The sequence below is a fragment of the Callospermophilus lateralis genome, unplaced genomic scaffold (assembly GCF_048772815.1).
Source record: "Callospermophilus lateralis isolate mCalLat2 unplaced genomic scaffold, mCalLat2.hap1 Scaffold_101, whole genome shotgun sequence".
Taxonomy (NCBI): domain Eukaryota; kingdom Metazoa; phylum Chordata; class Mammalia; order Rodentia; family Sciuridae; genus Callospermophilus; species Callospermophilus lateralis.
The window spans coordinates 4,455,698-4,469,700 of record NW_027510272.1 but is presented as its reverse complement, the minus strand read 5'-3'; the positions used below and the strand labels follow the sequence as shown (position 1 = coordinate 4,469,700).

Sequence of the window (14,003 nt, the reverse complement as noted above, 5' to 3'; positions counted from 1 at the left end):
AAACCCATGGGAGACTGTCACAGTGTGCCATACAAAGTTCAGTGGCATAATAAAAGGTTTTTATTTCAAATCCTTTCACACATTGATTTCATGTGTAAGCTTATTTTGCAGTAGTTTGGAAAGCATGTGTCTTTTTAGTTTTAGACTATCAATATCATATATAATAGTGAAACATAATTCAGACTCCTTATTTTACAGCTAGGCAATCCAAGGATCAGAAAGGCTGACTTGTCCAGTGTCTAGGTAACTAATTGCAGAGCCTAGATCTTCTTTTTTTTAAAATCAAATATTTTCTGTTATACTACAGTCTCCCTAGAGAATTACTTATGTGGGGAGAAGTGGACTAGCAGAATTTTACCACCACTTCACAAGTCTCAGAAAATGGACAGTTTTCCTTAAAAGCTTCAAGATGAACTCTGAATTGTAGAACTAGAATGGGAGAACTGAAGTGACTTTGTCATTTTCAGAGTTCTGAAAGAATTGCCAAAACAAAAATCTCGATGGTATATGTATACACACACACACATACACACACACAGAGGTATATATGTATATATTCATATATATTACACTGTATTACTATTAGGATTATTTATATATAAATATATATTTATATGAATGTATATGATTATATATTTATATAATATTTTAACTGCTTCAATATATAAATATATATAATCAGTTTTGAAGTTAAAAAATTGCATGTATGAATGCTTTTGATAGATAAATGTGGAGAAGAGCTAATATAAAATGAATGGCTAAGCATTATTTTTAAAAGTTTTTGCTTTGGAAAGTAGAGAAAAATGTAAAGTGCAGAACATTGTACCTCACCCAGCTTCAACTATTAACAATATTTTACTAATCTTATTCATTTTCTCTCTTCCAGTTTTTAAAAACTATTTTTAAGTATATTATGCCATTTGCATATAAATATTTCTAATGGTTCTCCCCCTAACAAAGAAAATTTTTACATACAGAACCATTTTCAATTTAAAAAACAATAATAGTTCCTTAATATAACCTCATATAAGTTCTAATTCCCCAGTCCATCTTGAAGGTTGTTCTTTTGAATGAGAATTCCGATGTAGTCTATTTAAACTTTCAGCCTGTTTACCCTATACTAGCTACCCTCTTGCTTTTCCTATATCATTAATTTGTTGAAGAAACCACATAAATTTAAAATTGTGTTCAGAAAGTACATGCAAATGAGGCAAACCAGAGCCTGTTGCTATTTGTGGCTACCATTTATTGAACATTTACTCTCAGGTGATTAGCTAAGTAATATATTTACATATATTTTTTTCTTTTAAAATCTGTTAAAAACTCCATTTTACAACTTATTAAACTGATCATTACCCATGCTGATAATGCTTAGAATTTTCCCATGTGTAAGATAACAGTGTTAGATTCTAAAGTTCCTTTGTTTTCCAACATTTTAGATTTTTAAATCAATTGCAGTCAAGGAATTTGATAATTTTCAATAATCCCTAGTCCAAAAACCAAGAACTTTTTGAACACCAACATGATGCTACAAGTTCAAAATTTCACGCCTGACCTCATGTTTTGGGCTATAGTCTAAATGCATGCACACTAAAAATGTGGTATAAAACTACCTTCAGGCTATGCATAAGGCATATGTGAAACTTACACCTATCCCCAAAGACATCTCATTATGGGGGCTCCTATGTCCAAGATATCTCATTATGTATATTCGAATATTCCAAACTTTGAAAAAGAAATCTGAAAGCTAAAACAATTCTTATTCCAAGCATTTTGTTTAAGGGATACCCATCCTCTCCTCAACTGAGCTTTCATTAACATGAAACTTTTTGAAAATTCAGAAGATTTTCCATTTCTTAAATTACCTTTTAAATGTTTATTTTAAATACTCTCATTGAATAACAAAATAATGGGGCTGTTTATGTACTTGGAGGCATGTTTTGCCTTATACCCAAGGAATGTACATTTCTCAAAAATACATGTCCTGTCCTGCACTGTTCTGTTACAACAAATGATTGATAGAGATTGAATTATTATAACAGAACCTTGTTATGGGATCAGTGTCTCCTACTTTGAAAACAAATGACTCAGCCAGACGGCAACATTTATTTTTCTCTAAATGACTACGGACGTAGCAATAGGAGACCATTATCCTGTGACAATATTCTATTTCATTGACATTATCTCACAAATGTAATTGGTCCATTACTAAATAGAGGTTTTGTTACTGATCAATTTCACGTTATTTCTAAAACCATTAGGATAATAAATATGCCATCGTAGTAATTTCATTGACAGGATGTTCTTTTTTTTTTCATCATTTACATTTGTTGGAGGAAAAATATAGATTTAGGTTGAGCTTAAACACTATGATTTATGTTAGTTTTCATACTTTTCCATTAAGAGAAACAGAACATTGTGCAGAGTAATCCTATTTGCATTGAGCTGCTAAACTGACAAACTTCAAATTTTCATGATTTTTTCTGCCTTGCTAAATCACATCAAATCATAATTGTTCCTAATTAGTTTACTACCTTAGTTTAATGATTTTCTTTTTTCTTTTCTTTTTTCTTTTTTTTAATAAGTTCTAGATTATTTCTAGGACCTTCCTGTAAACCCACTGAAGTAACACATCAGTTAAATCAACCCGTTAGTAGTGTGAGCAACAACAGCCTTAGTACAACAGAAGCCTGGAGATGTCTGGTAGCATAAATGTTTCTAAATGCATGGCTTTTTCCCAAATGTTCCCCTCTAAAAACTCATCTGTAATCTTGTTAAATTAGAACTCTTCCAGTATCTTTCTGACTTTTACAGTTAAGGTTACGGTATTGATTTTATTTTATAGTCCATGGCTCTCAGATGCTTAACACTAATAAGCCTCCATAGCTAAGAGGTTTTCCCAAGAGGCAGGGCGAATAGCAGCTATTTACCTATACTGATGTTTAATAAGTGACTAAAATATACTCCCAATCCTGTGTAATTGTTTGGTGTTTTTTTCCCCTTTTAAATTACATTTACTGACATTACTCTAGGCACTTTATCATTGTCTGTTAAAATGAAATTGCTAACGGATAAAGGCATTTTGAAGTTTTTTTTTGTGGTGCTAGAGAAACTGTTTCATTTGTTTAGTATTAGTTTTTTAGCACTGTTCTTTATTATTCAAAGCATTTTTTTAACTGTCTCAGAAAGGTGTTCATGAGCTTCAAAGGGTTTTGAGCATTAACTTTGTATTGGGTGTAGGTGTAGCCTGGAGACCTTTTTTATAGAGATGTGATAAAAAAAGAAGAGACTTGTAGTAACGTGCTACTCAACTGTGCTGGGGTTAAAACATACAGTAAGAAAGAGACTTCAGCCATCACAAAATGTTTCAAGTTGCTGAATAATACAATAATATGCTCAAGTTAATTAAGATTAAATAACTCAATGTTTAAAGTAAGAATCCATTTATTTTACACAAAGACTACCATACTTTCTCCTTTAAAAAAGAACTGATTTCATTTGTTTTAAATGTTGAGAATTCTAATTGAAGATGACATCTTATCTCCTCTTAACATAGCTTGCCATTTTTCCTAGAGTTATTTTAGAGTGTGATAAATGTAAAATATATATATATATATATATATGGAGCTACTTTCTTAACATGGCAGCTAATTATTTTTTGAATCATCTGGCATCACCATCAAACTACTGTAGTGGAATTAAGTCCATATGTCTTGTCATAACATTCAGAGCTTTTTGTTAACTTGGAGTGTGTGGGAAGGACTTATTCACATTTGCCACACAATCACAGAATTTTACATCTAAAAGAGTCCTTAGAAACAGATATTCAGATATTCTCGTTTCCTCACTCTGTTTTCAATAAGACATTGCTTTGTGTTTAGCCAGCTAAATTGCAAAAGTTAGTTTTAAGCATTTCTTCTTACCTCTTTGCAGCACAAGGTACTTTCCTCGAATTTTGTAATGTTGGACACATACCAAGATCCAGTATTGTCAACCCAATATTGGGAATTATTTATAATATTCTGTAGTGCTACAGGCAGTATTTTTATCCCCCAAAATATGTATTTTATAATTCATTTTGATAAACGCAATGGTTGTTTGTGGGAATTTGGAAAATTCATCTAATATAAATAAGAAAAAAATTACTTATAATTCCACCACGTAGACATAACTCCTCTTCATATTTGACTGAATTAACTCCTATTAATATGAAACCCTATTAGGTGAAAGTCTGTTTTTCTGGTTTTTTCTCTCTGCATTTTCTATGTGTTCTATTTTGATTCCTATAATTTTGCACTAAATTTGGTTTATGATATATGCTATTATAATTTATTTTTTCTTTCACTTACAGTATAATGGCACTTTATAATTGAATCATATCATTCAATTTCTGCTTTATAATGACTGTGCAATATGCCATCTTTGGCTATACTGTAAGTTTTTAAATGTCTACTTCACTCATGAGGGATTTTTAAAGTACTTCCTGAATTTTTATATTATAAAGATACAGTGAACCCCATTGCACAGAAATCTTTGTGCCTAATCTGATTAGTTCATTCCTGTCTATTCCTTTTTCATCAAGTAGAATCTTGATGAAATTTTGTTAAAGGAATGAATTTATTCCTACTGTAGAATTACTGAGTTAAATCTTATGTCCATTGTTAAGGCTTTTGATGAATATAGGCATAGAATCCAGAAAGGTCTTATCAATTTACATTCCCACTAGCAGTGCATGAACGACTTAACTCTCCCTTAATTCATGTGAACAATAATCACATGTAGCACATGGCTCTATGAGAAATTTTGAAGCATGTGCTCCAAACTGTATTTATAGAACAGTCTCTGTGGCCTTGGGACTCCATCATTGCACCTCTTTCTTGTCATTTATATTCCATTTAAGCCATCAAGGATCATACCACGTCTTCTCTCTCCATGTGCCTGGCTAGCTCCATTATACTGAGAAGGAAATGGAGAAATCAAATTAGTACCTAGGGAATAGTGCAAAGCTTTCAAATAAAGGCATAAGTGACTTGGTTTCTCTTTCCTTTCTTCCTCCTCCATGGTACACTCCCCAACATCAACCCTTTACCTATGGGTGAAACTCACTGTCAATCTCCACAGGGAAATTGGTAGAAATATAAATACATCAAAGCTTTGTGCTGAGAGCTGAAGTATCAGGCAAGCAAAGCAAGAAAGACTCTGCCTCAATGTAGCCATGATAATTGTAATATTTCACATAACATTTATACCAGTGTAAATAACCTGTAACTTTCCTCTCCTCAACACTATCTACCTCGAGGCAAAAACAGGAAAGGAAATCATGGTCTCTTTTAGCATTTTATTGGCAGATATCTGCTCTGCCTTCTCCTTGTCCTCTGGGCATACAGCCCACGCTGTTTCCTTGCCTCAAGATTGACTTTGGATTTGTGACCCAAAGCAAAAGACCAGACTTCAGCTCCCAAACTCATCCTATACACTTGATTTGGTGGCTTCCCATTTATTTTAAATGACTATTTTTTTATGAAGATAGTTCATCTTTTTTATATTGTCTTCCAGCTTCCACTCAACATTTTAATGGGATACAGAGTGCCCCAGTTTAGCTAAAGCTCATTTTCACTTTTAATAGTGTGCATAGCATGGACAATTTGAATGGAGTATTGAAAGTGTTGACTACCTTTGCCTTCATCCAACAATGAATTTGGTCTCTGAAGAGATTCTCAATTTTCAGAGATTTTGTAGAACCATAAAACTCTTTAAAAACCTATAAAAGTATGAAACCTTTAAAAGCCCCAACAAAATTTCTAAGCTAAATGTTCCCACATATGTGCTTTCCTCCTCTGGTCTGTGTCATATTCTGTTCTCTATCATATTATAAGGTCAAAGTTAACAAAAGTTTCCCTGAGGCAGGAGGATTGCAAGTTCAAAGCCAACCTCAGCAACTTAGGGAGGCTCTAAGCAACTTAGTGAGACCCTATTTCTAAATAAAATATAAAAAGGGCTGGGGATGGGGCTCACTAAAGTTAGTGGTTAAGTGACCCTGGGTTCAATTCCCAGTACCCCCCCCCAAAAAAAAAAGTTGCCCAACTGTTTCTATTACACCTTGATTTGTCTTCTGAAAAATCAAAAGCAGGGCAGAGACTGGTGGTAGTGATCTTGCAAAATGTTCTGTAGCTTCATAATGTGAAAAACAGATATTTTAAATAACCATGATAGATTTTTAAGTACTGAGCAATGAAACATACCTTAAAGATAAATACTCATAAATAAGAGAAACCAGCCAATGTTGACTTGTATTTATATGGCCCGTTTAAAGTTGTGTTTAAGTATGGCATGTAAATAAAGAAAATAACTTAGGAAAATGTGAAAGAATGGGACATTTAAAACACTTTGAGACGTTTTACTTCTTTGTTAACTAGATAGGAATATGTTTGTCTAAATCATAAGACTGGCAAGATTGTTAATATATTTTAATTTAGTATTATGGTATGCTAAAAATAATAGCTTCCAGAGATTCATGAATTTGTGTATGCTTTTACATAATTAATTTGAAGCAATTATAAATCGTAAGAAGAATAGGAATTATTTTAGAACGAAAATAATATGTTTTCTGTGTAGGCTCTAGAAAATCTGATTTGTAACCTTAATCTATTCAAACATATTGGAAAAGCTAACATATTGCTCCACTATATGTGAAAAAGGAGCAGGTGTCCCAGACAGGCAGGTGTTAAGGTGGCTGTTTGAGCTTGCCCCAGATCACTAGTTGACTTCAGTGAAGTTCTACTAACAGGTGGCTAACTGATTGGAGTGCCATGTGACATTTATCCCGGGAGCGACTTGGATGACAGGCTGCTACAGACTGAGGAAGGGGTCTTCGCTTTGATGAAGAAATTGCCAAAACTCATGTCTCATTAGTGTTTCCTAAGGTTCTTTGGAAGTGAACAACAGTTTAATTAAGGGCTGACGTAAACACGTTTCTGCACACTTTCCCTGCAGTATTTTATCACATTAGAATTGATCAAAATTGTTGCCTTGGGCTGACTTGAACAGATATACATCTGGAGCGCCATTTGTGCAAGCTGCCGATGAGTGGAGTACATATGCTGTGTTTCACTGCAGCTCTCTTCTTTTGTAGATGAAATTACCTTGTTGGGAGATGAGTTGATCTAACTCTTTATTTGCTTAAGCCTTTATTTCTTTGAAGTGATGCTGTGAAATGAATGACACATCAGGGCTTAGGATGTATATATTTTACAGTGCCAAAAAAATCATAGCATAGCTAGTAACAATCATATGATAACTTGGTTTTACAAAATACTTATTTAAAGATAAGCTTAAGTCTAGATGAACCAAGTTTTATTAGTAGCTTATTTGAATTTTTTCTTGTTTGGTGATCTTTTATTCTATACTTCACTATATAGTTGTTTTAACAGTCATAGTTAATTGTCCAATTATAAATCTAAGCACAGTTGTGGATGCTGAAAAATAGCATCATTAATGTGAATCTCTTAAAAAATATTAGCCTCTCTAATCTTCTGCCATTAAAAGTCCTTTCTACAGTCTACTTATAACAATTACATTTATCTAATGAACTTTCATCTTTAATGTCTACCTTCTTTCCTGACTATAAGCCTTACCAGGACAGGGTCCAAGTCGTCTTGCTTACCCACTTGACCCTTACTCATAGCTATAGTTCCTCTCCCTTTTTGGACACTTGGTGGTTGACTTTGATTTCTTTTTTTTTTTTTTTCACTTTACATCCACTACTTCTCATCTGGAGCTTTTTATTCATGAAGCATATGTTTTAAGTTACACTGGCTGTAGTTGCTTTGTCTTCCTATACCATTAGCTATCACTTCACTATTTAGCTTCTTGCATGTGTGAGAGATTATAAAATATGCTACCTAGAACTAGGGCCTGTTTTATCTCTTCCCTTTTTTTTTCAATCCTAGATTATATTTTTAAAAAAAGTTTTCCAAGTAGCATTATCTTCTAGTTTCCACAACTTTTTGTGTTTTTGTTAAAGTCATCTTCCATAGAAGGTAATCAGTTAGCTTTTTTTTTTTTTTTTTTTTGGTATGGCGGAATGAATCCAGGGACACTTAACCACTGAGCTGCATCCCCAATCCTTTTATTTTTTATTTTGAGACAGGGCCTAAATTTTTTAGGACCTTGATAAATTGCTGAGGCTGGCTTTGAACTTGTGATCCTCCTTCCTCAGTCTCCCAAGTCACTGGGATTACAGGCATGCGCCACTATGCCTAGCTGTTAGTCAGCCCTTTTTGAAAAGAGTACATACAAAGGATGGAACAAGTAAAAAATAATAAAAATGCAAAATCACCCAGCGATTTAAGAATTAAACACAAGGTCATTAAAGAAATCTAGACCTCAACCTTTCCTGGAAGGCATTACTTAAGAAGAAAATAACTGTTCAGTGGATTAAACTGTTCTCTAGGCTGAATAATAGTAGAAAGATATAATTTTCTAACCTAAAGGAAGGTCACAGGCAAGGAAGGACAGAGCACATTCTTCCTGCCAGTCAAAAGGACTATATGGTAAATTAGCTTAGCTAAAGATTAAATAAAATAAATCAACAAGGAAAATGTTATACTAAAATGTGGCACCATGACAGATCTTAATATGAGAAGGATACTATTTGAGGAATATAGTTTCAACTACTGTTTTGATAATAGGCCATGATGAGGAAGGCCTGATAAAGACTAGAAAGAAAATTTTTTCATTTAACCCTGTACAAGGGGAGAAGCCTAGTGAAACTTATAAGAACAGTGAAGAAACAAGTTTGGGGAAAGTTTTACCATTCTGAAACCACTGCACTTAGACATCATTTCTTTCTAAATAGAATTTAAAATTCTTTCCTTCTTATCAGTCATCAGCAATTTCTGCCTTCTTCCTACTAACAGAAATATCAGCTCATTCTTTTCTTACCATCTTGCTTCTCTCTTCAGCTTCCTTATCTTATGTATTATTCAACTTATGCATTATTGTGTATGTATTATCATTCAACTTATTATATATTTATGCATTATTCAGCTGTATTATTCAGCTTATTTTCACTTTAATCTTTTTATGTATTATTCTTCCTGCTTGAGGGACAGCAGATTGTACAAAGCATGGCATTTGTTTTTCTTCACAGAAAGGTCACTGAAAATTATTTCTTCTACATATTTATTCCTCAATTTTTTTTTCTGTAGCATAGGAGTGCATTAAAAATGGAAATAATATCATTTTTCAGGTGGGAAGTCCATTAGATGCAGACATTTAAAACAAAATTAGAATCAAAACAGTATTAGTTTGGTTCATGGTTAAAATGTAGTGGCTAGCAACTCTACCCTTGCTGCCCCCACATAATTGACCTTTTATCCTCTCTTCAGTCCAGAGAGTTGTTTTGCTCTTTGAGAGGGGATTCACTTTTGTGTCTCTGTAAGTACTCAGCATAGTGCCTTTTACATGCTGCGTAGCAGTATTTCTTTATTGATTAATGGGCCCAGAATTAATTTCATTTAACATGAAAACAAAGGCAATGGAGCTCACATTCTGGTTCACCATTCTTTACCTGTTTCTAAAGCACAGCCTTTTAGTTTGGCCAATGGACCTTCCCATTTTTATTTTTACTATTCTAAGTTACTTTGGCTGTTTAAGAAAAGAGACAGTTTGTGGGCCCCTTTTCTTTTGTGAACTGTGAATGTTATTCTATTTGTGCTGTGCTGGTCTTCTGTGTGTTCTGAACATGAGGGTATTCTAATTGTCAAGTACATGCCTAAAAGAGGACCAGTAAAAATAAATAGAAACATAACAAGTACCCTATAAAGCCAACTGTATCATTTTAGTAAAAAAAAATAAAATTTTATTAATTAAAAATTACATAGATGCCTATATGCTTGAACTTCTGTACAAACATCTTTGATTTATGTGCCCTTTACACAAAGGAACTTCTAGGAAGTTGTCTGGGTTTAATGAACATTCATATAGTGGCAGTAGCTGGAATTGCCTTAATTCAGAAATAATATAACTAAAAGAAAAGAAATGAGATAACTACAATGACACTGTTTTACTTCCCAAGCTCGGATTGCATTTAATGGTTTTCAAATGATGTCTACTGTGCTATACTATTTATATTATGGAGTTTTTACAAACTAATTTATACAGTTTTATTTTATTTGAAATTTATATTTAAGCACAGGTAAGCATAAGGGTGTCAACAATAAGCTATAATAATAAGTTCTTTTCCTAAGAGTTAATTTCAACTTAAATATTTAGAATGCAAACTTTTGGTGTCATCCCTACTATAAGGAGTGAAATGGAGTTTCTTAAACCTCTAACAGTCTACATATCTATGGTTTAACTTCTAGTAGGCAAAACCTGTATTTGTGTTATTGCTTCTTAAAATCAAAGAGCTTTTAAGTAAAATTTTATTATTATTATTATTATTAGTAGTAGTAGTAGTATTTTGGTACCAGGGATTGAACTCAGGGGCACTTAACCACTGAACCACATCCCCAGCCCCATTTTGTATTCTATTAGAGACAGGGTCTCACTGAGTTGCTTAGTGCCTCACTTTTGCTGAGGCTGACTTTGAACTTGAAATCTTCCTGTCTCAGCCTTCCAAGCCACTGGAATTATAGGTGTGCACCACTGTGCCCACTTTAAGGGTTTTGTTTTGTTTTGTTTTGTTTTGTTTTTTAGCATTTTGAAAACTTAGCTGAAGTGAACTTCCTTTTTATATTTTTTAAAACTTGCTTTAATTTTTTTCATATTTGTAGTGGCATTAATTGCTATTATTTCATGAACAATTTCTTTCTTTTGTTTTTCTTTTTGAGAAAGATATAAGGAAAAAGTTATTTGACTCATCAAAGTCCCAATAGGTTAATGACAGCCAGTTAGTAACAAATTGTAGCTTACATCTACAAGCACACCTGTCACTTTTTGTGGACTGTGACATCTACTGTCTTCAGAAGCATAAACTTTCTGTAATTACAAGCATGATGAAAACACATATCTAACTCTATTGGATGTCTTTCCTAGAATTTAGATAATTTTTCAAATGGTAAAATCATAGTTATGAGTAGTTTCTCATTTCAATAGCACTATGAGATCTTTTTCTCATTAAAAAAATCCTAATTGAAATACTAATTGTATGTATTTTTATGTGTCATACAGTTTTGATTTTTCCTTCTTCTAATAAATATTTCTTACTGTTTAGTGGTGATATCTGGGATTTGCTTCAAGTAATGAAGGTGGTTGAAGCATAGAATGGAGTAAAGATAACATAAGATTGGCTTTGAGTTGCTAATTGCTGAAGTTGGATGATAGAAACATGAGAATCTATTATTATCCTATGTACTTGTGTGTGTATTTAAAATTTTTATAATAAAATACAAATCTTATAGTTCATATTATTGTTAGGACATTTTACTACAAATTTATAAATCTGAGTAAAAGTCAGCATTACTCAAGAAGTTAAACTCAGGGTCATCTCTCCTGTTAATGAGAGGCTCTTACTGAATTCCCTTTTCCAACTAACTGCATGATGCAATCTTGTGGTCACCTGAGATGGTGACCTTCCACATCAGTTATTCATTTAACTGACTTAATTCTGTTTAATTATTGATTGCATTACCTCTATCCCCACTCTTTTTTTCAATCTCTTATGATCTATCTTTTGGCAGTGTTAAATATCTAGAGAATGAATGAAGGAAGCCCTGAATACTTCTATCACAGCACATTGTACACCGTATTGTAATTCAATTTTACTTCCATTTATCCCCTTACTGGATTTTAAGCTTTGTAGAAGCTGAAAGTAAATCCAATTTACCATTGTGTCCCTAGCAATTGGTGCAGTGTCTGGTATAAATTAGGCCTTCTATAATATTTATGGAAGGCATGTATTAATAATATATCTTCTTTTTAATGGGCCTCCATGTCTTCTGGGTCTATTGTGGATAATCCATCCTCCATGTAGTTTCTGGAGGGATTGTTCTCAACTGTAATTGTGATCATATTTTGCCCATCCATATCATTTCCCTCATCAGGGCAAGCTCTCAGAGAGGCAGTACAGGAAGTACAGGAAACACACTGTCCTTTGTTGTGTGGTCTTGTCTGTCACTTGCTCCCCTTCATCACTCTGTTTTCCTCTCCATAGACTGTTTGGGCTACTTATATGTTTCATACCTCCCTTTTTGGGAACATTTCCTCTTTGTTGATGTCATCTCCATTTTGAAAATTGCACCATTGGGGAATGCCTCTTTCACCTGGGGGTGCTGAGGTGATCATGTGAGGTGAACAGAGACTGGGGCTGCAGCAGCAAATGCCATCATGTCCCTGCTGATCGCTATTTCCTTATCATTTTCCTTTTCACTGCCAGGGAGCGTCCTAGGGCAGGAATTACTTTGTATTTTTCTTAACATCTGCACATTATCTGGCAAATAGATGAACCTAAAATATATTTGTAGAGTGAGAAAAATTAAGAATTATTTTATTTTTGCTAATCAAGTGAATGAGTTTTCATAAAATGTTAAATGCACGATATATTTACCAGCACACCCAAAGGTTATTTTTCACTCCACACCAGGTTGTCCTTGATTTGTTTTCATGGTGTAGCTGGTCAACACCTGAATCATATAACTCAAAGAACAAAATGTGAGGTAAAAAAAGACTCTTATGTGAACCAAGGGGCTAACAGAAACATACTTAGATTTTCATAACTTCAAGGTTTCTTTAGTAATGGAATGATTCTGATCATAATTCTAATAAAAACTTTGGTTGTTTTCTGTTGAGAATGTTTCTGACCGATATTTTAGAGCTCTAACCTTCAGTATAGATTTTGTAAGAGCCAAAGCACAAAAGTACTAAAGCTTTGAAAAATGAAATCTGTTGTTATGTTGAGGTGAACCTTGTCAAATAGGAAGGTCATGCAACTTGAATTTTTCCCTCCTGTTTTCTAGATATGTCTTCTCCAACTACTATGAAGAAACCTGAAAAGCCATTGTTCAGCTCTACATCTCCGCAGGATTCTTCCCCAAGATTGAGCACTTTCCCCCAGCACCATCATCCCGGAATACCTGGAGTTGCACACAGTGGTGAGGACTCTCAGTCCTAGAAGAGAAGCCTTCCTTTGTTCGCAGGGCTCCCACCCTTAGGGATGGAGCCAAAGGTTCATAGTTATAGCTACAGTGACCATGTTTTATTAACCCAAAGGGGAAGGTCATGATCCCATAAACTGGCTCTTCTTATCAATTTGTTAGAAAATATTATCACAGTTATGCAACTTAATAATATCTATATATGTACTTTTTCCTTCCATGTGCCTTTATTGGAAAGCTTATGATCATAAGGACTTAGAAAAGTAGAATACATAGTTATCTTTACTAATTTCAGGATTGGTCCTAATTTTATATATTCTACTAAGAGAAAGTTGGATTTTCAGTTATAATTGCTTAGTTTAGAGTTGTTCCAAAGACATTAAGATACATAGACACTATTTCCTATACACAAATGATTATTTACTTTTTGTAAATGAAACTAATCAGAAAATGAAAGAGGTAGTGTTCTATGCCAACTACTTAGGGCTAGTACACTTGATATTATGTCTAATATCTTAATCTAAATGAGAAAAGGTATTCAATATTTCATGTTTATATTTTAAATAGCAATTGATGATGTCTTTTTTCACAAATTAAAAATGATATATAATCAGTAATCAATACTGTATGCTTTCTACATAATTACTCTTAAGTCCTAGGGATGAGGAGATTAAAAGTTTTAATATAACTGTAAAGTTTTATGTGTAGATATGTATATATATATATCTATATCTATATATATATATAGATATATATATATATAGATATAGATATATATATATAGATATAGACAAAGGTAAATAGATATGTATTTTTAGTGACACTCTTTAGTTTACAGTTAGGCAATTTTTTATCCTTCATATGTTTTTTAAAATCTTTATGATGTAGCATCTGCTCAAATAAAGT

The 14,003-nt window shown here is 33.2% G+C and overlaps 1 protein-coding gene across 1 annotated transcript in view; it reads left to right on the top strand.

Moving 5' to 3' along the window:
• The window catches only part of LOC143639946 (nuclear factor 1 B-type-like), a 120,839-nt gene that overhangs the window by 70,871 nt on the left and 35,965 nt on the right, over positions 1–14,003 (top strand). Inside the window, exon 11 of the mRNA XM_077107969.1 lies at positions 12,960–13,094. Coding sequence (XP_076964084.1) covers positions 12,960–13,094 — 135 coding nt within the window. The remainder of the gene's footprint in view (positions 1–12,959; positions 13,095–14,003) is intronic.